Below are 25653 nucleotides of genomic sequence, written 5' to 3'. Positions count from 1 at the left end.
ACCAGGAGGAACCCAGGACCCACTGCACCTGCGTAGGGTCTGAAACGGGTCCAAGGATTTCATCCCCATACTAAATGGTAGTCAGGGTGCCAACTTATAGCCTGTAGAGGTTTGTGTGTCCCTCCATGGATATTCCTTTTCAGACCATCACTGGCCCACCATCAAACCGGTCATGCTGAATGATGTTAAAGGCAGCAAAATGTTCTCCACGGCTTCTCCAGACCCTTTCAGGTCTGTCACATATGCTCAGGGTGAATCTGCTCTCATCTGTGAAAAACACAGGCACCAGTGGCAGACCTGCCAATTCTCATGTTCAATGACAAATGCCAATCAAGCTCCACGATGCGGGGCATTGAGCACAGGGCCCACTAGAGGATGTTGGCTTCTCAGGCCACCCTCATTAAGTCTGTTTCTAATTGTTTGGTCAAAGCCATTCACACCAGTGGCCTGCTGGAGTTAATTTTTTAGGGCTCTGGCAGTGCTCATCCTGTTCCTCCCTGCACAAAGGAGCAGATACCGGTACGGCTGATGGGTTAAGGACCTTCTACAGCCCTTTCCAGCTCTCCTAGAGTAATTGCCTTTCTCCTGGAATCTCCATGCTTTTGAGACTGTGCTGGGAGACACAGCAAACCTTCTAGCAATGGCACATATTAAAGTGCTATCCTGGAGGAGTTAAACTGCCTGTGTATGAGGAGAGAAAAGTTTGTATGAGGCGCTACCTGTTTGAGCAGTTTCTGTAAAAAAAGGGGAATGATGACCCCTACACAAGTGTGTGTGCACTAAAATAAATATTTAAAATGATAAATAAAGTGCTAAAAAGAATTGGTGCAGGAGGTGGATTGGCATGCACCCCTCAAAGACAACGTGCACAGTGCCAAATAAATAATATACCTGACTGCTCATATGATTAGAAACATTATATAGAAAATACATAAAATCTCATAATAAATTATTGCCTAATGGCAGTGCCAGTGAATAAAGTGTGCAAAATTGCAATAATAGTGAACCAACAGTGGTTTAAAAAAATCTCAATGGCAGTAAGCAAAAAAATGTATTTTTATTAAAACACACCTTCCAAGTGTAATAAATTATGGTGAATAGGTGATTTAAAACCACAGTGTTTGTGAGTGAGGTGCCTAAAAGATGAAACCAATCGGTAACACTCTCACCCAATATTCCTCTTCTGGGCCAGGAAAGTGGATATATAGCCACAGAGCAAAAATAGTTCAATCAGGGGTTCCTTCAGCCCGGCGGACCACGCTGGGAGCTGCCTCCCTCAGGATCTGTGGATCTGTGGTGCTCAAGCAGAAAGATATGGGACCCCAATAGCGTAGTAAGTCATGGGATATATAGTAGCAAGTGCAGAAAAACGTACAATTCGGACCGATCACATCAGTCGTAGATAGGACGCCGGGACGCTTCCGCTTCCGCGTTCCGCGGCTCCAAACCACTCAGACCGGAAGTGACGTGTGGCGTATGTAGCTCCGCCCTACGCATTTCATTATCAGACGTCTACTGGAGCGGCGCCATCTAACGTATTCCCGGCTCTCTTATAGCCCATCGTGTCCTAGCAACCGGTATACAAACAGCGGCCATCTTAGTGCTCTCGCAAGCCACTCGGCAGACATATTCCTCCACCCAAATTATGGGTTCGGCTTGCATGGGACACAAGTGTTCTGAATTGGCTAATTACATCATATGTAATCAGTCTGAACAGCATACACAATACAAGCAGTAATATTTTATTAAGACAAAAATAAAAAATAAAATTAGAAAATAGAAGAGATTATGTGTGGATGTTAAAAACCAAACATTCTTGGCAAACGTATAATAAAGGAATAAAATGTATAAAATATATGGTGCGGTTCCAATTAAAATGTTTGCCAAACAAGGGGTGAAAAAATTAAGAAATGTATATAAATTAATAAAATGACTCTTATTGCAAATTGTATTGCATTATATTGGGACGGATGAATAGTGTGTGATTCGGATGGAAACTGCCTGTGCATCCTCTTTAGGGTCCAGGTATCACCTCATGCTACCAGTAGTGACACTAACCCTAGCCAAATGCAAAACCAGTAAAAAACAGTCCGAAAAAGGAGTAGGGAAAATAAATGTCAGTGGCCTCCACCCGTAAAACCATTTCTGTTTTGGAGGTTGTCTCCTTGTTGCCCATCTAGTGCACCTCTTAACACAAAAGCAGCTGAAGGTGAATAACAACCCCCTTTGCTACTTAACTGATCAGATCAATATCCCAGGAGTTTAATTGACTTGATGCTTTACTCTGATTAAAAAGTGTTACTTTAATTTTTTGAGCAGTGTATTTCAAATGTGGCTATAATTTCTTCTGTTATTTAATTTGTTAATTGAGTGTTAATTTGATGTTTTTTGAAAAAGCATTGGCAGCAAATCACAAAATTCAAACAAAGTAAATTCAGATTGTCAACAAGAACTGGAATAAAAATTGTTATAGTGAAGCACTACTTCTCCAAATATCTAACAACACAAATATAAACCAAAGTGAAGAATTAATACTCTGTTTCCTGTGATGCCACGTGATAATGATACCTACGGTATCTAGATTCCAATACACTGAAAAATAAAAGACAATAATAGTGATGACTCCTAAGGAGAGTTAGAGGTAAAAGTATAAATGTGTCTATATAAATCTTTTTATAGTGACAAGCTCAAAATTGTAAAACATAAGTTTATACTCATACTTGGCACCTGTCCACACTGCCAAAAGTACCAATACCTGGTTTAATGATGATGGTATCACTGTGCTTGATTGGCCAGCAAACTTGCCTGACCTAAACCCCATAGAGAATCTGTGGGGTATTGTCAAGAGGAAGATGAGAGACACCAGATCCAACAATGCAGACAAGATGAAGGCCGCTATCAAAGCAACCTGGGCTTCCATAACACTTCAGCAGTGCCACAGGCTGATCGCCTCCATGCCACTCCACATTGATGCAGTAATTCATGCAAAATGAGCCCTGACCAAGTATTGAGTGCATACTATACTGTGCACAGACATGCTTTTTCAGTAAGCCAACATTTCTGTTTTTAAAATCCTTTTTTTTGTATTGGTCTTATGTAATATTCTAATTAGTGTTGAGCGAACACGGACTGTATTATTCGGGTTCGTACCGAATAATTGGATTTTTGTTACCCGAACACGGACCCGAAAACTTTACTGTATGTTCGGTCATTTTATTTCCTGTTTTGTATGTAATGGCGCGCTTTTAATGGCAGGCTTTCAACAGCCAATCAACAAGCGTTTAACTGGTGTGCCTTAAGCCATCCCAGCCATGCCTACTAATGTATTAGTAGCTGTGATTGGCCATCTGAAGCATGTGACCATGTCTTTATAAGTTCGAGACCCAGCGCGCTGCGTCATTCTGCTGTAGTATTAGGGAGAGAGCACAAATCATACGTGCTGGCTGCTGATTAGGAACAGACAGTGAAAAATTGTGTCCGAAAAGAATGCAGGGACAGGTCGGAGTGTAGGCAGGGAAAGTTATTTGAGCATTTTAGGGACAGGCTGCAGAGATTAGGCAGGGACAGTCTACATCGATTTTGCTGTGTGGGGGGTGGTGCAGTGAACGATCTTTTTGAGCATTTAAGGGACAGGCTGGAGAGATTAGGCAGGGACAGTCTACATTGATTTTGCTGTGTGGGGGGTGGTGCAGTGAACGATCTTTTCGAGCATTTTAGGGACAGGCTGCAGAGATTAGGCAGGGACAGTCTACATCGATTTTGCTGTGTGGGGGGTGGTGCAGTGAACTATCTTTTTGCCCTCACTTGAGCCCACTGAGGAGGAGGAGGAGGAGGGAGAAAAAAAATCTATTTTTATCAGTCAGTTGTGTGCAGTGTTCATCAGCTATATTTTACTACAAGTTAAAGGGGAATTTTTTTTCCCCCCTTAATAGCCTGCTTGCTGCTGACTCTGAGCTGACCGTGACATAAGACACTGCTGTGTTCACATGTGCTATTGAGTGATTTTCAATTTTATACACTTTTTTCTATTCCACTATTCAATATACACCCTTTTGGGTTAAAAAAAATTAAATTGTGGCATAGTCTGTACTAATCTATTTAAAAATTACAAACTTAAAGGGGAATTTTCTTTTTTTTTCCCTTCATAGCCTGCTGCAGAGCTGACCGTGACATAAAACATAAGACACTGCTGTGTTCACATATGAAAAATCACCAATTTTATATCATATTTTCTATTCCGCTATTCAATCTACATCCTTTGGGGTAAAAATAATTAAATTGCGGCATAGTCTGTATCGGTACATGTGAGATACACCTTCCAAATTTTTGGGGCGCATCTTCCACCGCTGAGGATTGCAGGGTGCTTCAGTTTGCCTCCTGTTCCGAACTCCTCCTACTCCTCATCCTGCCTTTAGGGTACAAAAAATTGTAATCGGGGCCTAGTCTGGGTTTGAACGTGTCACATACACATTTTGATATCATATTTTCTATTCCGCTATTCAATCTACACCCTTTGGGGTAAAAAGAATTAAATTGCGGCATAGTCTGTATCGGTACGTGTGAGATACACCTTCCAAATTTTTGGGGCGCATCTTCCACCGCCGAGGATTGCAGGGTGCTTCAGTTTGCCTCCTGCCTGTTCCGAACTCCTCCTACTCCTCATCCTGCCTTTAGGGTACAAAAAATTGTAATCGGGGCCTAGTCTGGGTTTGTACGTGTCAGATACACCTTTTGATATCATATTTTCTATTCCGCTATTCAATCTACACCCTTTGGGGTAAAAAGAATTAAATTGCGGCATAGTCTGTATCGGTAAGTGTGAGATACACCTTCCAAATTTTTGGGGCGCATCTTCCACCGCCGAGGAATGCAGGGTGCTTCAGTTTGCCTCCTGTTCCGAACTCCTCCTACTCCTCATCCTGCCTTTAGGGTACAAAAAATTGTAATCGGGGCCTAGTCTGGGGCTGTACGTGTGAGATAGATACACCTTTTGATATCATATTTTCTATTCCGCTATTCAATCTACACCCTTTGGGGTAAAAAGAATTAAATTGCGGCATAGTCTGTATCGGTACGTGTGAGATACACCTTTCAAATTTTTGGGGCGCATCTTCCACCGCCGAGGATTGCAGGGTGCTTCAGTTTGCCTCCTGTTCCGAACTCCTCCTACTCCTCATCCTGCCTTTAGGGTACAAAAAATTGTAATTGGGGCCTAGTCTGTGTTTGTACGTGTGAGATACACCGTTTTATAACATTTTTTCTATTCCGCTATTCAATCTACACCCTTTGGGGTAAAAATAATTAAATTGCGGCATAGTCTGTATCGGTACGTGTGAGATACACATTTCCAATTTTTGGGGCGCATCTTCCACCGCCGAGGATTGCAGGGTGCTTCAGTTTGCCTCCTGTTCCGAACTCCTCCTACTCCTCATCCTCATCCTGCCTTTAGGGTACAAAAAATTTTAATCAGGGCCTAGTCTGTGTTTGTACGTGTGAGATACACCGTTTTATAAATTTTTTTCTATTCCGCTATTCAATATACACCCTTTTGGAGTGTAAAAAATTTAATTACGGCATAGTCTGTATCGGTACGTGTGAGATACACCTTTCCAATTTTTTGGGCGCATCTTACACCGCCGAGGATTGCAGGGTGCTTCAGTTTGCCTCCTGTTCCGAACTCCTCCTACTCCTCATCCTCATCCTGCCTTTAGGGTACAAAAAATTTTAATCTGGGCCTAGTCTGTGTTTGTACGTGTGAGATACACCGTTTTATAATTTTTTTCTATTCCGCTATTCAATATACACCCTTTTGAAGTGTAAAAAATTAAATTACGGCATAGTCTGTATCGGTACGTGTGAGATACACCTTTTAAATTTGTTTGGCGCATCTCCTTCCACCGCCAAGGATTGCAGGTCGCTTCAGTTTGCCTCCTGTTCTGAACTCTTCCTACTCCTCTTCCTCATCCTCCCTTTAGGGTACAAAAAATTGTAATCGGGGCCTAGTCTGTGTTTGTACGTGTGAGATACACCGTTTTATATCCTTTTTTCTAGTCCGCTATTCAATATACACCCTTTTGGGGTGAAAAAAATTAAATTGCGGCATACTTTGCATATTTGACTGGGAGATACACCAGTTGTATTTGTATACTGTCCGCTATTTAATAAACACCCTTATGGGGTAAAAAAATTAAATTGCGGCATAGTTTGCATATTTGACTGTGAGATACACCCGTGCGATACTGTTGTTGTTTTGTTCCGCTATTCAATAAACACCTTTCTAGGGCAAGATCATAAATTACAGAAATATGAGGAGACCGTCAAATAGGGGCAGTGGCCTGGGTCGTGGTGCTGCTGGTAGAGCTCTTGTTGCAAGGAGAGGACGTGGTCGATCTGTGCCAGCTACACGCACAAGTGAAACACCTTCCTCAAGTGTGAGTAGGCGACAGAACCTGCAGCAGTATTTGGTAGGGCATCATGCGCCTCTACAAGTGTTGAGGCCAGAACAAGTAGAGGCGATAGTAGATTGGTTTGCTGCTGACAGTGCCTCCAGTTCCTTCACATTGTCTCCCACCCAGTCTACTGCAGAAAGGTCAGAGTTGGCACCTGCAGCCGATGTCCAACCATCTTTCACCTCACCCCCTTGCAAATCAGGCAAGCAGTCTGAGCCCCAAGTCATGCAGCAGTCTCTTCTTCTTTTTGATGACTCTGTCAGCAGGGTTTTCCAGTGCCATCCACCTAGCCCTGCCCCAGAAGTGGAAGAGATTGAGTGCAGCGATGCCCAACCACTTATTTCTCAAGATGAGTACATGGAAGGACCATCGCAGCACGTCTCCGATGATGACGAAACGCAGGTGCCAACTGCTGCGGCACTCAGAATTGTGGAGACCGACAAGGAGGGCAGGGGTGAAGACTGGGTGGAAGATGATGTGGAGGACAATGAGGTCCTCGACCCCACATGGAATGAAGGTCATGCAGGTGACCTGAGTAGTTTGGAGGAAGAGGCGGTGGTCGCACAGAGCCACCAGCACAGCAGAAGAGGGAGCAGGGTGCAGAAGCGGAGCGGCCGTGCCCTAGACACTACGCCTGCTACTGCCCAACGCAGCAAGGGACCGAGCGCACCAAAGCCAGCTCAAAGGAGTTCTCTAGCGTGGAAGTTCTTCAGAAAATGTGCTGATGACAGGACACGAGTGGTTTGCACCCTGTGCAATCAGAGCCTGAAGCGAGGCATAAACCTTCTCAACCTGAGCACAACCTGCATGATCAGGCATCTAAGTGCAAAGCACGAGCTGCAGTGGAGTAGACACCTTCAAAACCAAGAAAGGTCTCTGGCTCCTCCTGCTTCCTCTTCTGCTGCAGTCTCGGCCTCTTCATCCACCTCTGTAGTGATACCGGCACCTGCCACCCCGCAAACAGACGATCTGTCAGCAACACCACCACCTGGGTCACCAACCATCTCCACAATGTCCCGTGGAAGCGTTCAGCTTTCCATCTCCCAAACACTTCAGAGGAAGAGGAAGTACCCCCCTACCCACCCGCGATCCCTGGCCCTGAATGCCAGCATTTCAAAATTCTTGGCCTTTGATATGCTGTCATTCCGTCTGGTAGAGACGCACAGTTTTAAAAGCCTTATGTCAGTGGCTGTCCCACAGTACGTTGTGCCCAGCCGCCACTACTTTTCCAGGCAAGCCATCCCTTCCCTGCACAACCAAGTGGGGGAAAAAATCAGGTGTGCACTGCGCAACGCCATCTGTGCCAAGGTCCACCTAACTACTGATACGTGGACCAGTAAGCACGGTCAGGGGCGTTATATCTCCCTAACGGCACACTGGGTAAATGCAGTGGAGGATGGGCCTGAGGCGGATAGCAATTTGGCGCATGTCCTTCCACCACCGAGGATTGCAGGGCGCTTCAGTTTGCTTCCTGTTCCTAACTCCTCCTACTCCGCTTCCTCATCCTCTACCGCCTCCTCATCCGGTCAGCGTAACACTTCACCACCAACTTCAGCACAGCCAGGGTTAAATGACAGCAAGCAGTTTTAAAACTTGCCTGTTTGGGGGAAAAAACACACACCGCGCAGGAGTTGTGGAGGAGCATGGAACAGCAGACAAATGAGTGGTTGCTGCCAGCGAGCCTCAAGCCCGGCCTGGTGGTGTGCGATAACGGGCGAAATCTCATAGCAGCTCTGGGCCTAGCCGGTTTGACGCACATCCCTTGCCTGGCGCATGTGCCGAATTTGGTGGTGCAGAGGTTCCTTAAAAATTACCCCGATATGTCAGAGCTGCTGCAGAAAGTGCGTTCTCACCCTGCTGCTGCTCGCCTGTTAGCGCTGCATTATAACTTCGGCCTTCCCGCTCACCGCCTCATATGTGACGTGCCCACAAGGTGGAACTCCACCTTGCACATGCTGGAAAGACTGTGCGAGCAGCAGCAGGCCATAGTGGAGTTTCATCTGCAGCACGCACGCGTGAGTCGCTCTGCGGAACAGCACCACTTCACCACCAATAACTGGGCCTCCATGCGAGACCTGTGTGCCTTGTTGCGCTGTTTTGAGTACTCCACCAACATGACCAGTGCCGATGACGCCGTTGTCAGCTTAACTATCACACTTCTATGCCTCCTTCAAAAAACGATTCGGGCGATGATGGAAGAGGATGTGGCACAGGATGAGGAGGATGAAGAGGTAACATTTCCAAGGCTTTCAGGGCAGTCATTCGCAAGTGGCTCCGAGGGTGGGTTCCTGCACACACAAACGCCAGGGATACAATTGTCCAGCAGGGGCACAGTTCTGGAGGATGAGGAGGATGAGGAGGAGGAGATGGAGGAGGAGATGGAACCATGTTCACAGCAGGGTGGCACCCAGGCCAGCTCATGGCTATCACTGATGCGTGGCTGGGGGGATACAGAGGACACAGACGATACACCTCCCATAGAGGACAGCCTTTTGTTGCCTCTGGGTAGCCTGGCACACATGAGCGATTACATGCTGCAGTGTCTCCACAACGACCGCCGAGTTGCCCACATTCTAACTTGTGCTGATTACTGGGTGGCCACGCTGCTGGATCCCCATTACAAGGACAACGTACCGTCCTTAATTCACTCACTGGAGCGCGATTGCAAGATGCGCGAGTACAAGCGCACGCTGGTAGACGCGATTCTGCTGGCATTCCCACCTGACAGCGGGGCCACAGTGGAAGCACAAGGCCAAGGCAGAGGAGGAGGAGGAGGAGGAAGAGGTCGCCAACGCAACCAGGGCACCGCCAGCACCTCAGAAGGCAGGGTTAGCATGGCCAAAATGTGGAAAAGCTTTGTCAGCACGCCACAACAAACAGCAGCACCAGCAGATCATATGGAACGTCTTAGCAGGAGGCAGCATTTCACCAACATGGTGGAGCAGTATGTGTGTACACGCCTACATGTAGTGAATGACGGGTCTGCCCCCTTCAACTTCTGGGTCTCCAAATTGGGCACATGGCCTGAGCTTGCCCTTTACGCCTTGGAGGTGCTGGCGTGCCCTGCAGCCAGTGTATTATCTGAAAGTGTATTTAGCACGGCTGGGGGCGTTATCACAGATAAGCGCAGCCGCCTGTCCAGAGACAATGTGGACACGCTCACGTTCATTAAAATGAACCAGGCATGGATCCCACAGGACTTTTCCGTGCCTTGTGCAGAATAGAGATGGATACCGACCTTACCCAGCCATTGTTCTATTTTTGATCTTTCTCATTCTTTTGGGGTGTACCCTAATTTAAAATGACTGAAAAAAAGCAGTGTTGGCTACCTCGTCCCCCTCCACCGCCGCTTCCACCTACACCGCCACATCCACCGCCACCTCAACCTCCCTCCTACTCCATATGGGCCTCGTCCTTCACAGATGAAGAAAATTGTTTTATTTTTCTTTTTTTTTGTTGTTTTAAGTTATTTCCCTATCCACATTTGTTTGCAGAGCACTTGCCATGCTCTTAACTACGTTTTGCTGCCATTCGCAGCACTCTAGCCCTTTCCATTGGTGTTTTAGAGCCATTTTAGTGCCTGAAAGTTCGGGGTCCCCATTGACTTCAATGGGGTTCGGTGTCTGGGTAAAGTTCGGAAAAAGTCCGGGACACGGACCCGGACTTTTTTTTCAAGTTCGGCCAAACCCGCCGAACACGGACATCCTGGTGTCCGCTCAACTCTCAAATATTCTGAGATACTGAATCTTGGGTGTTCACTAGCTGTAAGCCATAATCATCAAAATTGAAGAAAAGAAATGCTTGAAATATATCACTCTGTGTGTAGCGCATCTATATAAAATATGAGTTTCACTTTTTGAAATGAAATACTGAAATTAACTTTTTGATGATATTCAAATTTTATGGGATGCACCTGTGTGTGTGTGTATATACAGTATATATATATATCATTATCTATGCTGTCAGCTGCATAAAGAGCTCAGAAAGCTAGTGGCGGAGAAGCAACAGTACACTGATCTTCACTGAGAGCAGGCTGAGTTCTCAGTACAGCTAGAGAACTGACCACGATGTGCTCTAAGGCATGTTGTGATCAGTTTTTGATAGGAAAGCAGAGGGACTGACAGGAACACCAGGTATTTCAAACACAGGAAGCAATACAAAGAGAACAGGATACCATACCTCCAACAGTCCCGGATTGGGCCGGACTTTCCTGCATTCAAACCTGTGTCCCACTGCCCCGCTGTACAAGGGTGTTGTCCAGCATAATTCTGTTGATTATAACTTTTGGCTCAATAGGACCTGCAGCAGTGTGAACAACCAGCACCGGCAAGGATTGGCGAGCATGCCAGCTTGGTGTGCACTGTGCATTCACAATAAGAAACTTCAGCTGTCAAATCTAAGCTGTGATGTCGGGTGTGGGTGGGACTGCTATCAGACCCGCCCCCTTTGTCAAGAAATCAGTGTATATCAGTGAACAAAGGGACAAAGTTGCAAAGGGTCAGGATCAATTGTCTATTCCTTTCCACAGGGTTTTTTTTCAGCCTCAGTTAGCCCTGCAGTTCACTAGTTGAAAGTGAAAGTAACAGGTCTCCTATGGCTCTTTCAACAGCTTCCCTGTTCTGCACTAGAGTCGGGACAAGTGCTGGACTGGCTAACTGCAGCGTGTTCAAGGGGGGAGGGGGGTGAGCTGCACCCTAATCCTTATATCCTACCTGCTGGAGGAGTTATAATAATGAGTGTGTACTTACAGGGAAAAGGAAGCTGTGGCTGCGGGGGATAGAAGAGCCAGTTACAGAAAGTTGATGAGGGCAGAGGAGAGAGGGTTGTGTGTGTGGGGGGGAGTGCAGAGGTTATAGCTGAGAAGAGGTGCAATAGTGAGATGTGGATGGCTGACTGCACTTTGTACCTAGCGCTCTTAAACCCTGTACCCTGTGCATAACATACTCCAGAACCATACACTGTGCCTGCCACTCTCCTGCACTCTGTACAAACCAGAACCCTGCACTCTGTACTTAACACACTCCAGAACCATACACTGTGTCTACCACTCTCCTGCACTCTGTACATAACGTACTTCAGAACCCAGCACCTTGTGCATAACGTTGTACACTGTGCCTAACACTCTGCAGATAATGCACTTCAGAACCCAGCACCTTGTGCATACATATTCTAGAACCCTGCACTCTGTATATAATGCACTCCAGAACCCTGCACCTTGTGCATAACACACTCCAGAACACTGTACTCTGTATCTAGCACCCTCCTGAAACCTGCACTCTGTAGGTAATGCCAAAACCCTGTACTTGTGCATAACACACTCCAGAACCCTGCACACTGTATCTAGCACAATCCTGAACCCTGCACTCTGTGCATAACGCACTCCAGAACCCTAATTCCTATGCAAAAGGCATTCCAGAAACCTGCAGTCTGTACCTAGTGCTCTCCTGAGCCCTGCATTATGTACATAAAGCACTCCAGAAACCTGCCCCCTGTGCATATCAGACTGCTGAACCCTGCACTCTGTACACAGCGCACTCCTGAACCATGTACTCTGTACATAGCATACTCTTGAACCCTGCATTCTGTACATAGCGCACACCTGAGCGCTGTACTCTGTACATAGTGCACTCCTGCACCCTATACATAGCGCGTCGTCGATCACTTTCTCCCTCGTGTCCCTCATTCTATAGTTCAAAAGTTGGGAGGTATGGGATACTGTTTCAAACAAGTGCATGGTATAACAGGCACATATCAGGAATATGAAATGTTTTGGCTTATATCTTCTTTAAGTAGTAGATGTGTATGGATTATTTTTGAAAAATAAGGGTATAGCTTAGCGGCATTTTACTGAAATCCATAAACACATGTAAGCTGGAGCTTAGAGCTCCATCTGCTGGCTCTAAATGTGAATACATAATACGTACTGTATTTGTATGAAATATTTAATATTCTTAAAATTCTTTGTTCTGGGTCATTGACGTAGATTTAATTAAAGGTGATCTGATCTCACATGCTGTATACTTATTGTAGTAATGCAAAGTCAGCATGATAGTCAATAAAATAACAATTTTACATGTTAACAAAAAACAAACAAGTGTGCAAATATATGCTCCCTTTTTTGCTTCCTTTTGAAACAATACTGTGAAAATCAGCAGATTTACCAGTTCATGACATGAGGTTCTTTGTTTGACATATTTTTGTACTATTTAATACCTCAAACGAGGTGTGCGATATAAAAATAATTAGCAATGTTGTCATTAAATAATTTGGGAATAAGTAATTAGATAATAATATACATGTTCTTTTCACATTTAAATACATCTTTTTTCAAAATCAGAAATATGTGAATTAGTGCAATATTGTCAGTGAGAAAAAAAAAATCAACTTTAGGAAATACTTTGGATGCATGGTATTGTTTTTTTCATCACTTTTTATTGTTTTGTGAGGTACCTTATCTCACAGTAGGTGTGTTAGCTCTTTTCAAGGTAATGTATAATGATATATTTTTATGACAAGTGTGCATGTTTTCATTATTTAATGTAAAAAAATGGATTACACATGTAGTTCAGTTACCACCTTCCCAAACAAACTATACACTGCTAAAAGACCTTTTGGGGGTCAAAACTAGCCTCATATAATGAAATCTGAGATAGTTATATTTTGCAGTTCTACTCTTTAATTGATTTATGTGTTGATTGGTGATTTCCTTTTTTTAAGTATTAGACTATTGGAATACATGCCAACTAATATGTTTCCATTAATGTCTAGATGTGCTGACTGCCAAGCAGAAGGAAATCCTTAATAAACTGACAGGATGTGCATACCAGTTGCTACCTAAGGTTTGCTCCGAATCTCCCTACCGCACTATCAATGGGGAGTGTAATAATAGGTAAGAAGCCCACGTTATATGCTGCACACATTCCCAGGGTATTCTCAGCCTATCTGTTTTACAAAGGCATCATCTCAAAGCAAAAGCAAAGACAGAAAAGAAAAAGACTATAACTTATTGTAATAGTGACACAGGCAGCACTTAAAACATGTTGTTTTCTACTAGTAGATTGGTGAAGGGTAAAAGCTCTCTTAGGCATTTTCATGCTGTCTTTGCCCCTTTTAGAAAAAGGATCAGGAAGTCAGGGGAAATCTCAACAGCATTTAAAGCCCAAAACTACCTTAAAGAAGACCTTACCTCCTCCAGCCCTATTTTTCCCCCTCGCTTATTTCCTCTATAGCCAGGTTGTTACGTAAAATCATAGTAAGAAGCATGGCGATCAATTGGTGTTCTTTAGGGAACCTCTTCACCACAGCACACCCAATCCCACACCCCCATATTCTTCTAATGTGACCAGGGGGCCATCTGTCTCTTTTGGGTTGATGAACATGTATTACGCACCGCATAATTGGTGAGGGAGGGGTGATCTGCAAAAAAAAACTGTTGCGCGGACAGCTAGCTCCTCTGACGATGCAATGCATGCACCATAGAGTACCCCAGGACCTAGGACATGGGTATTCAAGACAGCTGCTGGTACAGCAGACATCATTCAAGCTTGAGCAGAAATAAAGAAGTGCAAGAAGAGATCCCCAAAAAAGATATTTCACCACCCCCCCCAAATTCTGTTATATAAAGTTGATAGGGAAGGTAAAGTTGTGCTTTAAGATCAATGCAGGTGGCAAACAGAAGTGTAATATGACCAGTGTTGGGCATGTACCTTAAAAAAGTAATTAGTTATAGTTACTAGTTACTTCTCACAAAAAGTAACTGAGTTAGTAACTGAGTTACATCAGTAAAAAAGTAACTAATTACCAGGGAAAGTAACTATTGCGTTACTTTAAAAAAATAATCAAATATGTCAAACAACTTGTATGCCCCCAATATTAAATATGTTAAATGAATGAAATGAACACTAAATAGAAGCAATTATTATTATAAAACATTGTACAGTAATCTACACTATTTTAATGTTGCTGTGGGACAATGAGACACCTATGTGGTGAATCCTGATTCCTGAGTGGTACCTGCGTGGTATTTGCTGAGCGGTACTGGCTGTGTGGTACACTGGTATGGTACCTGAGTGGTATTTGCTGAGTGGCACTGGTACCTGCGTGGTACACTGGTACCTAAGTGGTATTTGCTGAGTGTTATCAGCTGCATGGTACACTGGCAGTAGGTACCTGAGTGGTATTAGCTGAGTGGTACCGAGTAGTATTTGCTGAGTGGTACCTTAGTGGGTATTTGCTGGTACTGGCTGGCTGCGTGGTTGTGGTGGTACACTGGTACTGGCAGTGGTACCTGACCTGAGTCTTAATTGACTCCCGACTGAGTGGTGTTTTTTTTTTTACTCGAGTGGTACCTGCTGCTGCTGGTGTTTGTGGCACTGGTGGGGGTACTGGCAGTGTGGTATGGTGGTAACTGACCTGAGTCTGACTCCTGAGTCCACTCCAGTCCTGACTGTGGTATTTTATGTTTTTTTTTTTTTGGTACCTGCTGCTGGCTGGTGGTGGGGGATGGTGTTGTGGCACACTGGTGGGGTCTGAGTCCTGACTGTGGTAACCAAATTTTTTTTTTCTTTTGGTACCTGCTGGCTGGCTGGCTGGTGGTGGTGGTGGCTGGTGGATGGTGGTGTAGCCTGGCCAGGCACACTGGTGGGGTCCGTCTGGCTCTGTCCTCCAGGCTCTCTGTGCTGCTGTCCCTCCCATTATGACTGTCTCCACTCTCCAGTGGCTGTGCCTCACTGTGGACAGTGGTGGATTGGTGGTGGTATTATATATATATTTATAAATGGCCTGGCGCACTGTAACTCCGCTGTAGCTAGCCTGGCTGTGCAACTCTCTCTCCTCTTGACTCTCGTACAGGCCAGTACCGCGGACAGTGTCGGCAGGGTCATAGAGGAGTGAGGAGGAATTACACTACTGCCATCTAGTGGCGGTAGATGTAATTGCGGTAATGCTACTTAAGTAATGGGTATGGCGTTACTGCAGGGGGAAAAGTAATCAGTTAGATTACTAGTTACCCGCAAAAGTAACGGCGTTAGTAACGCCTTTTACTTTTAACACCGTTATTCCCATCATTGGATATGACTGATGAAGGGTACTGGAAGCAAGCAGACAGAAGGGTAATATGTAAGTAAGGTGGCCCATACAATATTCAAAACTAAGAAAAATATCTGGATTTGGGATTTAGATAAACAACATCTGTTGTCAATCGTTCTAAAGCAGAACTCCAGGGAGACATATAGCAGTGATTACTGTATTTACAGTATGTTATGTTAAATCATTATAATATGTCTCACTATCCTATTAAGCAGTACCTGTGCATTGAGGCTGTTGCTCTTTATTGCTCCATTTCTAACAGCAGTCTCTAGCAATTACATGGTTGCAGCTGTGAAAACTCTGAGTAACTTTCATTTGTATGTCAATTTTCTGGCTGCCAAGGACATCATCCCTCCTTTCCTAAGTGGCTGATATTAATTTTTTTTGATATACATCTATTTTTTATCAGCACAGCTGTGATGTTCCACAGACCTATTGTGAGGGAAGGGGTTTGGTGTGGGGGGGGGGGGGGGTGGTGGGGAAAGGGAAAGCATGGGCCAAAAGAAACATCTGTTCTGTTCAGTGTTTACCTATATAGCAGTTACTAATCACAAAAGTGACAAAACATTGCAGAAGTTCATACCTTCATACCCGAACTACAAAACCCATTGAAGTCTATGGAATTTGAACTTGAAAAGAGTCCCCATTTTGAATTCTTATATGCAAGTTATTGGCCACTTGGGGACCTGGCTTCAGCCCTCGGGGAAATGTACCAATGCAAAAAAGTTATTAAAAAAAAAAAAAATTGTTTAAATGAGCAGTGATTTTAATGATGTTTAAAGTGAAACAGTAAAAAGGAAAAATTCCTTTAAATGTAGTGCCTGGGGGGGTCTCCTCAGTCTGCCTGTAAAGTGTCCCATCTGTACCGTGTATAGAACCTGCTGCAGCAAAACTGACATACCAATAGTATTGGGGTGCCTGTCTTTACACACACAATAACTTTAATGGCATCCCAGTCCTAGTCTGTAGGATTCACTATTAAGTCGGCCCACCCTTTTCAGCTATAACATTTTCAACTCTTCTGGGAAGGCTGTCCATAAGGTTTAGGAGTGTGTCTATGGGAATATTTGCCTGTTCTTCCAGAAGCGCATTTGTGAGGTCAGGCACTGATGTGAACGAGAAGGCCTGGCTTGCAGTCTCCACTCTAATTCATCGCAAAGGTTGTCTATTGAGTTAAGATCAGGGCTCTGTGCAGGCCAGTCAAGTTCCTCCACCCTAAACTGGCTCATCCGTGTCTTTATGGATCTTGTTTGTGCACTGGTGAGCAGTCATGTTGGAACAGGAAGGGGCCATCCCCAAACTGTTCCTAGAAAGTTGGGAGCATGGAATTGTCCAAAATGTCTTTGTATGCTTACATCTTAAGATTTCCCTTCACTGGAACTAAGGGGCCAAGCCCAACCCCTGAAAAACAACCCCACACTATAATCCCCCCTCCGCTAAATGATTTGGACCAGTGCACAAAGCAAGATCCATAAGTCCTGACTTTAACCAGATAGAACACATTCAAGATAAATTAGAGCAGAGACTTCGAGCCAGGTCTTCTCATCCAACATCAGTGCCTGATCTCACAAATGTGCTCCTGGAAGAATGTTCAAACATTCCCATAGACACGCTCCTAAACCTTGTGGACAGCCTTCCCAGAAGAGTTGAAGCTGGTAAAGCTGCAAAGGGTGGGCCAACTCTATATTGAACCCTATGGATTAAGAATGGGATGCCATTAAAGTTCATGTGCGTGTAAAGGCTATATATATATATATATATATATATATATATATATATATATATATATATATATATATATATATATATATTAAAAATAGCTTGTTTCAAATGTGTTTGGGTATATAGTAAAAAGATGATTAACCAGAATGGCTAAATCAAAATGGGTGAGGTGCTCCTTTACAGCTAGCGATAGAATTTAAGAAAGGTAACGGTTTCTGTTATCTGATGATAGCTGAGAGTTAAATACACAGTTCAAAAAATGAAAAATGTAGGTCCTGTATGAGTTGACTCAGTCTGCGAGAAAATAGGTGTACAGTCTTAGTAAATTGTGAGTTGACATTTGCTGTCTTTATTATCAAAAATATATTTTTTTCAAATGCTACATGTACATTTTGCAGGAAGAACCCAATGCTTGGTGCTTCAAACACAGGTTTCCTACGTCTCCTTCCACCAGAGTATGAAGATGGTGTTTTTCTTCCAAGAGGCTGGACAGAAAATCTTACTATCAATGGATTCCCTCTGCCCAAGGTAATATTCGCTTTTCAAAGTAAAAAAAAAAAGCTATTTGTGTATGTGTATATAGTTATTTAGTACAAGGACATAAAAAAGATGCACTATTATGTAATACATTAATACCCTAATACTTTAGAAAAAGAGGATCCTGTTGAGATCTCTGCATCACCTACAAGTAACAAGGAAGCTATTATTCCATATTCTGGTAGCCCAGCAGTGAGAATGCAGTGAAAGAGGCAGAGATGTGAACATGCATTAACTATTTAGACCACTGTTCTCTTTTTTTTTATATCAAAGAACCTTATTATTCCAGAGCATGCGTACAGCCATAACACATCGTTAACAGTGTTAAGAAACCCATACCTGACAGTTCAGTCAAATTTTTTTTTTGTCACACCATACCTAGATCATATTGGAGTGGATGATTCCTCACCCCCTCCCAATCAACATGCGGTCCATGACCAGGTGTACCAGGACCAGACCCGCGAGTCCAGCCATGGGGCCCAAAGTTTATCAAATTTACCAAAACTCCCCTTATGTTGAAATATATATTTCTCCAGTCTTAGAGTATCTCCCATTTGAGCTATCCATTCCTTGACACTAAAGGCAAGACATCAGAAAGTTCCAAATTAGTGGTCATGCTATCAGACAAGTTTTTTGGGTTGGAAATTGTAAACAGAAACATTATTTGACACAATACGCAGCAGATTGTAATCTACAAAACAATTATTACACAAATGTGTCATACACACCCCCCTCTATGATATCTTACAATACAATGGGATTTTACTGTGGAAACTTAAAGATACAGAGCCCTAAATATCAACCCATTGACTACAAAATTACATTTTCGCAATACTTCAAAATGGGTCAGAAATGAAATCTCCCATTGGACCAAAACTTGTCTGATTTTGGAACTGTCTGATGGCTTGAGTTCAGTTCCTTGACTGTAGGAGTGTCAGTGGATATCCGGTGTCTCAAAATTAGCTTACGAGCATGGAAAAGTGCCCTGGCTATTGCCTACTTTGGAGTATCCTCCACTGGGATATCACCCAAAATACCCAACAAGCATTGTTTTGGTTCCTCAGACAGCTGGACCTGAAAGACTTTATTCAATGTATGGATAACTACCTTCCAGTAGAGATGTAACTTTAGGCACCTCCACATTTGGGGGAATTAGATCACCATGGTCCCTGCTGCAGCGTGTACAAATAGAGTTTTCCCTCCTGTCCATACCATCAGGGCCGCTAATAAGGCAGTACAGCCGGCCCTCCTGTATGGGGCCCGAGCCTCATCATTCCAAAAGGGGGCCCGGGCACCTGCAGGAGAGGAGAGCTGGCTGTTCTGTCTTGTGACTCCTGTGAAACTCCCGGCACTGCTGCTAGCTTTCTCCCTCCGTTCTCTGCCCCATGCCAGCTTTGTTCTCAGGCTGCATCCCGATTTTGGAGCAGCAGCCAGGGACAGCTGTAGACTGTCTCTCTTTGTTTTTGCCTTGAAATCATTACACTGCTGGGTCCTGAAACCCCCCCTCCCCCTGTGAACAGCAGTGTTCTCTTGCAATGAGGAAAGATTGAGGTAAGAAGTTTTCTGCCTGCTCCACCTCCTCCCTTCGTCCTGAGCTCTGCTCTCCTGACCTAACCATGCTCTGCGTGCACTGTAACCTGCAGTGGCTGTAGGGTGTGAATGTTGTAGTGCTTCTGCTGAAACGGGGTTAGTGGGGGGGGGGGTGAAGCTGAAGAAAGTTTAGAATTCTAGCTGACAAACATTTCCACCAAGCCATTTCTATAAGCCACCTCTGAGGCCCCATTCACACTTAGCATTGCAGGAATGCATGTTCCTGCTCACAATTTTTTTTTTTTTTTTTTTTAAGCTTGTTTTTTACACATAGGGCAGCCCATTCACTTGAATTGGCTGCCCTACATTTGACAAACACACCATAGAAGGTCTAGAACATTTGGGTCTGCTAACTTTTTTTGGAGTGCCATTAACAATTAATGGCACCACAAGCACTATGCAAGTTTGTGGTGCGTTTCTAAAATGCGTGCAAAGCATGCGTTTCCCACGCACTTTGTCACATGTTCAGGAAATGCAAAGTTTTAATGCAGCCTAAGGACTCTTTTGCATGGGCGGCTGAGCCATGGATTTACCACCACCCCTGGCTGTGCATCCGAATCCTAACAATGCAGTCAGATAGGACTGTACACATGCTGTGGCTGAAATGTTTTACTACACAGCTGCAACATTTTTAACGCATGCTGTAGAGTTGGACATGTAACACCACCTATCTCACTGGGCAGGGCCAATCCTGGGAGGGCGCCGAAGCTCCAGTGGCAGAGTCCTCCCCTCCTCCAGCAGCAGTGGCGTACGTGGGGGGGGGGGGCGGGCCGTGGGTGCCACTTACTGGGGGTGTGTCAGCCGGTGTCCTGCCCGCATCTCAGTGTGAAGGCAGCTCCTTCAGTACACACTGCTCGTGGGGCCGGGGCGGAGCCGTGGGGGCGGAGCCGCGGCAGGAAGTAGGTGAGGGCCCGAGCCGAGTGTGTGTGTGTGTTGTGTAGGAGGGGGATGGGGCAGCTGCATATAGAGGAATTGATCTTTCCCTATTCTTTTCCTCCTCTCCCTCCTGCAGGCATTCAGCGGCTGCAGGAAGAATATGGAAAGATCAATTCCTCTATTTGAAGCTGCCCCATCCCCCTCCTATACAACTTCTTTTGCTGGCCCCCTAGTGCTCTCCAGCCCCCCCTCAGTGCTCTTAACCCCCCTAGTGCTCTTAGCCCCCCCCCCTCAGTGCTCTTAGCCCACCCCCCTCAGTGCTCTTAGACCCCCAGTGCTCTTTGACCCCCAATGCTCTTTAGCCCCCAAAGCTCTTCAGCTCCCTACAGTGCTTTTCATCTCCCCCTATGCTCTCTGGCTCCCCCAGTGCTCTCCACCCCCTGTGCTCCCTGGCTCCCCCCTCAGTGATTTCCAGTTCCCCCAGGGCTCTCCAATTCCCCCCTCCCCCGTGCTCTCCATCCCCCTGGTTTTCCCTGCCCCCCAGTGCTCCCTGTTCCCCCCCAGTGCTCTCCACCCCCTGCAATGCTTTCCAACCCCTCCCCCCCTAATTCTCTCCAGTCCCCCCCATTCCCCCCTGCCCTTCAGCTCCTCCAGTGCTCTCTGCTTCCCCTGTGCTCTCCGGCCCCCCTAGTGCTCTTCTATCTTCTATTGTGTCTGCAGTCTCTGACGATCTAGTATTCACGTCCGCAGTCTCTGATCATCTCTTGTATCATGTCCTCAGTCTCTAACCATCTCTTGTATCATATCCGCAGTCTCTTGTATCATGTCCGCAGTCTCTGACCATCTCCTGTATCATGTCCGCAGTCTCTGACCATCTCTTCTATCATGTCCGCAGTCTCTCACCATCTCTTGTATCATGTCCTCAGTCTCTAACCATCTCTTGTATCATGTCCTCAGTCTCTGACCATCTCTTGTATCATGTCCTCAGTCTCTGACCATCTCTTGTATCATGTCCTCAGTCTCTAACCATCTCTTGTATCATGTCCTTAGTCTCTAACCATCTCTTGTATCATGTCCTCAGTCTCTGACCATCTCTTGTATCATGTCCTCAGTCTCTGACCATCTCTTGTATAATGTCCTCAGTCTCTAACCATCTCTTGTATCATATCAGCAGTCTCTGACCATCATGTCCGCAGTCTCTGACCATCTCCTGTATCATGTCCTCAGTCTCTGACCATCTCTTGTATCATGTCCTCAGTCTTTGACCATCTCTTGTATCATGTCCTCAGTCTCTAACCATCTCTTGTATCATATCCACAGTCTCTGACCATCATGTCTGCAGTCTCTGACCATCTCCTGTATCATGTCCTCAGTCTCTAACCATCTCTTGTATCATGTCCTCACTCAGTCTCTAACCATCTCTTTTATTATGTCCTCAGTCTCTAACCATCTCTTGTATCATGTCCTCAGTCTCTAACCATCTCTTGTATCATGTCCTCAGTCTCTAACCATCTCTTGTATCATGTCCTCAGTCTCAAATCATCTCTTGTATCATGTCCTCAGCCTCTGACCAACTCTTGTATCATGTCCTCAGTCTCTGACCATCTCTTGTATCATGTCCTCAGTCTCTAACCATCTCTTGTATCATAGCCGCAGTCTCTGACCATCATGTCCGCAGTCTCTGACCATCTCCTGTATCATGTCCGCAGTCTCTGACCATCTCTTCTATCATGTCTGCAGTCTCTCACCATCTCTTGTATCATGTCCTCAGTCTCTGACCATCTCTTGTATCATGTCCTTAGTCTCTGACCAACTATTGTATCATGTCCTCAGTCTCTGACAATCTCTTGTATCATGTCCTCAGTCTCTGACCATCTCCTGTATCAGGTCCGTAGTCTCTGACTATCTTTTGTATCATGTCTGCAGTCTCTGACTATTTCCTGTATCATGTCCTCAGTCTCTGACCATCTCCTGTATCAGGTCCGTAGTCTCTGACCATCTCCTGTACCATGTCCACAGTCTCTGACCATCTCCTTTAGCAAGTCTCCAATCTCTTACTCAAACGTAAACACATTTCTAACAATATTAGCTATCTGTTTATGCCAAAGGTAGGACTGTGGAGGGGAGACAGAGAGTTCAAAAGGGGGCACTGTGATTGGAGAGACGGGGGGGGGCAGACTGCAAGGGGCACTGTGATGGGGGGGCTGTAAAATGTGTGCAATAAATATTCTTGAAAACATTACAAATTTATGTGGGTGTTTTTGCATTTTAAAGTTGGGGGGGGGGGGTGCCAGATATAGGATCCGCCCCGGGTGCCAAATACTCTAGGTACGCCACTGCATAGCAGGCATCTCCCGCTGTGACACGAAGCTTGAGTGTGAAGGAGGCGGGACCTTGTTACAGTGGCTGCCCAGGAAATTCAAAAGCTCTGTGACACAGCGGGAGATCACACCTCTGTAATCTAGGCACCGGTAAGCTACATTTGGTGGGCTCTGGTAAATTGCATTTAGAGGGCACTGGTAGGCTGCATTTGGTGGGCACTGGTAAGCTGCATTTGGTGGGCACTGGTAGGCTGCATTTGGTGGGCGCTGGTAAGATTCATTTGGTGGGCACTGGCATTTGGTGAGCACTGGTAGGCTGCATTTGGTGGGCACTGGTAGGCTGCATTTGGTGGGCACTTGTAGTCTGCATTTGGTGGGCACTGGTAAACTGCATTTGGTGGGCACTGGCATTTGGTGGACACTGGTAGGCTGCACTCGGTGGGCACTGGTAGGCTGCATTTGGTGGGCTCTTGTAAGCTGCATTGGTGGGCTCTGGTAAGCTGCTTTTGGTGGGCACTACTAGGCTGCATTTGGTGGGCACTGGTAGGCTGCATTTGGTGGGCTCTGGTAAGCTGCATTTGGTGGGCTCTGGTAAGCTGCATTTGGTGGGTACTGGTAGGCTGCATTTGGTGGGCTCTGGTAAGCTGCATTTGGTGGGCTCTGGTAAGCTGCATTTGGTGGGCTATGGTAAGCTGCATTTGGTGGGCTCTGGTAAGTTGCATTTGGTGGTCACTGGTAGGCTGCATTTGGTGGGCTCTGGTAAGCTGCATTTGGTGGGCACTAGTAGGCTGCATTTGGTGGGTACTGGTAGGCTGCATTTGGTGGGCACTGATAGGCTGCATTTGGTGGGCACTGGTAGGCTGCATTTGGTGGGATCTAGTAAGCTGCATTTGGTGGGCTCTGGTAAGCTGCATTTGGTGGGCACTGGTAGGCTGCATTTGATGGGCTCTGGTAAGCTGGATTTGGTGGGCTCTGGTAAGCTGCATTTGGTGGGCACTGGTAGGCTGCATTTGGTGGGCACTGGTAGGCTGCATTTGGTGGGCTCTGGTAAGCTGCATTTGGTGGGCTCTGGTAAGCTGCATTTGGTGGGCTATGGTAAGCTGCATTTGGTGGGCTCTGGTAAGCTCCATATGGTGGGATCTGGTAGGCTGCATTTGGTGGGCACTGGTAGGCTGCATTTGGTGGGCTCTGGTAAGCTGCATTTGGTGGGCTCTGGTAAGCTGCATTTGGTGGGCACTGGTAGGCTGAATTTGATGGGCTCTGGTAAGCTGCATTTGGTGGGCTCTGGTAAGCTGCATTTGGTGGGCCCTGGTAGGCTGCATTTGATGGGCTCTGGTAAGCTGCATTTGGTGGGCTCTGGTAAGCTGCACTTGGTGGGCTCTGGAAGGCTGCATTTGGTGGGCACTGGTAGGCTGCATTTGGTGAGCTCTGGTAAGATGCATTTGGTGGGCTCTGGTAAGCTGCCTTTGGTGGGCTATGGTAAGCTGCATTTGGTGGGCTCTGGTAAGCTGCATTTGGTGGGCTCTGGTAAGCTGCATTTGGTGGGCATTGGTAGGCTGCATTTGATGGGCTCTGGTAAGCTGCATTTGGTGGGCTCTGGTAAGCTGCATTTGGTGGGCCCTGGTAGGCTGCATTTGATGGGTTCTGGTAAGCTGCATTTGGTGGGCTCTGGTAAGCTGCATTTGGTGGGCTCTGGAAGGCTGCATTTGGTGGGCTCTGCAAGGCTGCATTTGGTGGGCACTGGTAGGCTGCATTTGGGGGGCTCTGGTAAGCTGCATTTGGTGGGCTCTGGTAAGCTGCATTTGGTGGGCTCTGGTAAGCTGCATTTGGTGGGCACTGGTAGGCTGCATTTGATGGGCTCTGGTAAGCTGCCTTTGGTGGGCTCTGGTAAGCTGAATTTGGTGGGCTCTCGTAGGCTGCATTTGGTGGGCTCTGGTAATCTGCATTTGGTGGGCTCTGGTAAGCTGCATTTGGTGGGCACTGGTAGGCTGCATTTGGTGGGCTCTGGTAAGCTGCATTTGGTGGGCTCTGGTAAGCTGCATTTGGTGGTCACTGGTAGGCTGCATTTGGTGGGCTCTGCTAAGCTGCATTTGGTGGGCTCTGGTAAGCTGCATTTGGTGGCACTAGTAGGCTGCATTTGGTGGGCACTGGTAGGCTGCATTTGGTGGGCACTGATAGGCTGCATTTGGTGGGCACTGGTAGGCTGCATTTGTTGGGCTCTGGTAAGCTGCATTTGGTGGGCTCTGGTAAGCTGCATTTGGTGGGCACTGGTAGGCTGCATTTGATGGGCTCTGGTAAGCTGCATTTGGTGGGCTCTGGTAAGCTGCATTTGGTGGGCACTGGTAGGCTGCATTTGGTGGGCACTGGTAGGCTGCATTTGGTGGGCTCTGGTAAGCCGCATTTGGTGGGCTCTGGTAAGCTGTATTTGGTGGGCTATGGTAAACTGCATTTGGTGGGCTCTGGTAAGCTCCATATGGTGGGATCTGGTAGGCTGCATTTGGTGGGCACTGGTAGGCTGCATTTGGTGGGCTCTGGTAAGCTGCATTTGGTGGGCTCTGGTAAGCTGCCTTTGGTGGGCTATGGTAAGCTGCATTTGGTTGGCTCTGGTAAGCTGCATTTGGTGGGCTCTGGTAAGCTGCATTTGGTGGGCTCTGGTAAGCTGCATTTGGTGGGCTCTGGTAAGCTGCATTTGATGGGCTCTGGTAAGCTGCATTTGGTGGGCTCTGGTAAGCTGCATTTGGTGGGCTTTGGAAGGCTGCATTTGGTGGGCACTGGTAGGCTGCATTTGGTGGGCTCTGGTAAGCTGCATTTGGTGGGCTCTGGTAAGCTGCCTTTGGTGGGCACTGATAAGGCTGCATTTGATGGTCACTGATAAGGCTGCATTTGATGGTCACTGATAAGGCTGCATTTGATGGTCACTGATAAGGCTGCATTTGGTGGGCACTGGTAGGGTGCATTTGGTGGGCACTGGTAGGCTGCATTTAGTGGGCACTGGTAAGTTGCATTTGGTGGGCAATGGTAAGCTGCATTTGGTGGGCACTGGTAGACTGCATTTGGTGGGCACTGATGAG

General features: G+C 46.1%; 1 protein-coding gene across 1 annotated transcript in view; it reads left to right on the top strand.

The window, feature by feature from the left end:
• Positions 1-25653, top strand: part of LOC309546038 (myeloperoxidase-like) — a 165557-nt gene that overhangs the window by 74581 nt on the left and 65323 nt on the right. The window contains exons 4-5 of the mRNA XM_082245517.1: positions 13218-13338; positions 17657-17786. Of these exons, the coding sequence (XP_082101643.1) occupies positions 13218-13338; positions 17657-17786 (251 nt within the window). The remainder of the gene's footprint in view (positions 1-13217; positions 13339-17656; positions 17787-25653) is intronic.

This window comes from Pelophylax lessonae, assembly GCF_965119305.1.
Source record: "Pelophylax lessonae genome assembly, chromosome: 2".
Taxonomy (NCBI): domain Eukaryota; kingdom Metazoa; phylum Chordata; class Amphibia; order Anura; family Ranidae; genus Pelophylax; species Pelophylax lessonae.
The sequence above is the reverse complement of the archived record's forward strand: the minus strand, read 5'-3'. Positions and strand labels throughout refer to the sequence as shown.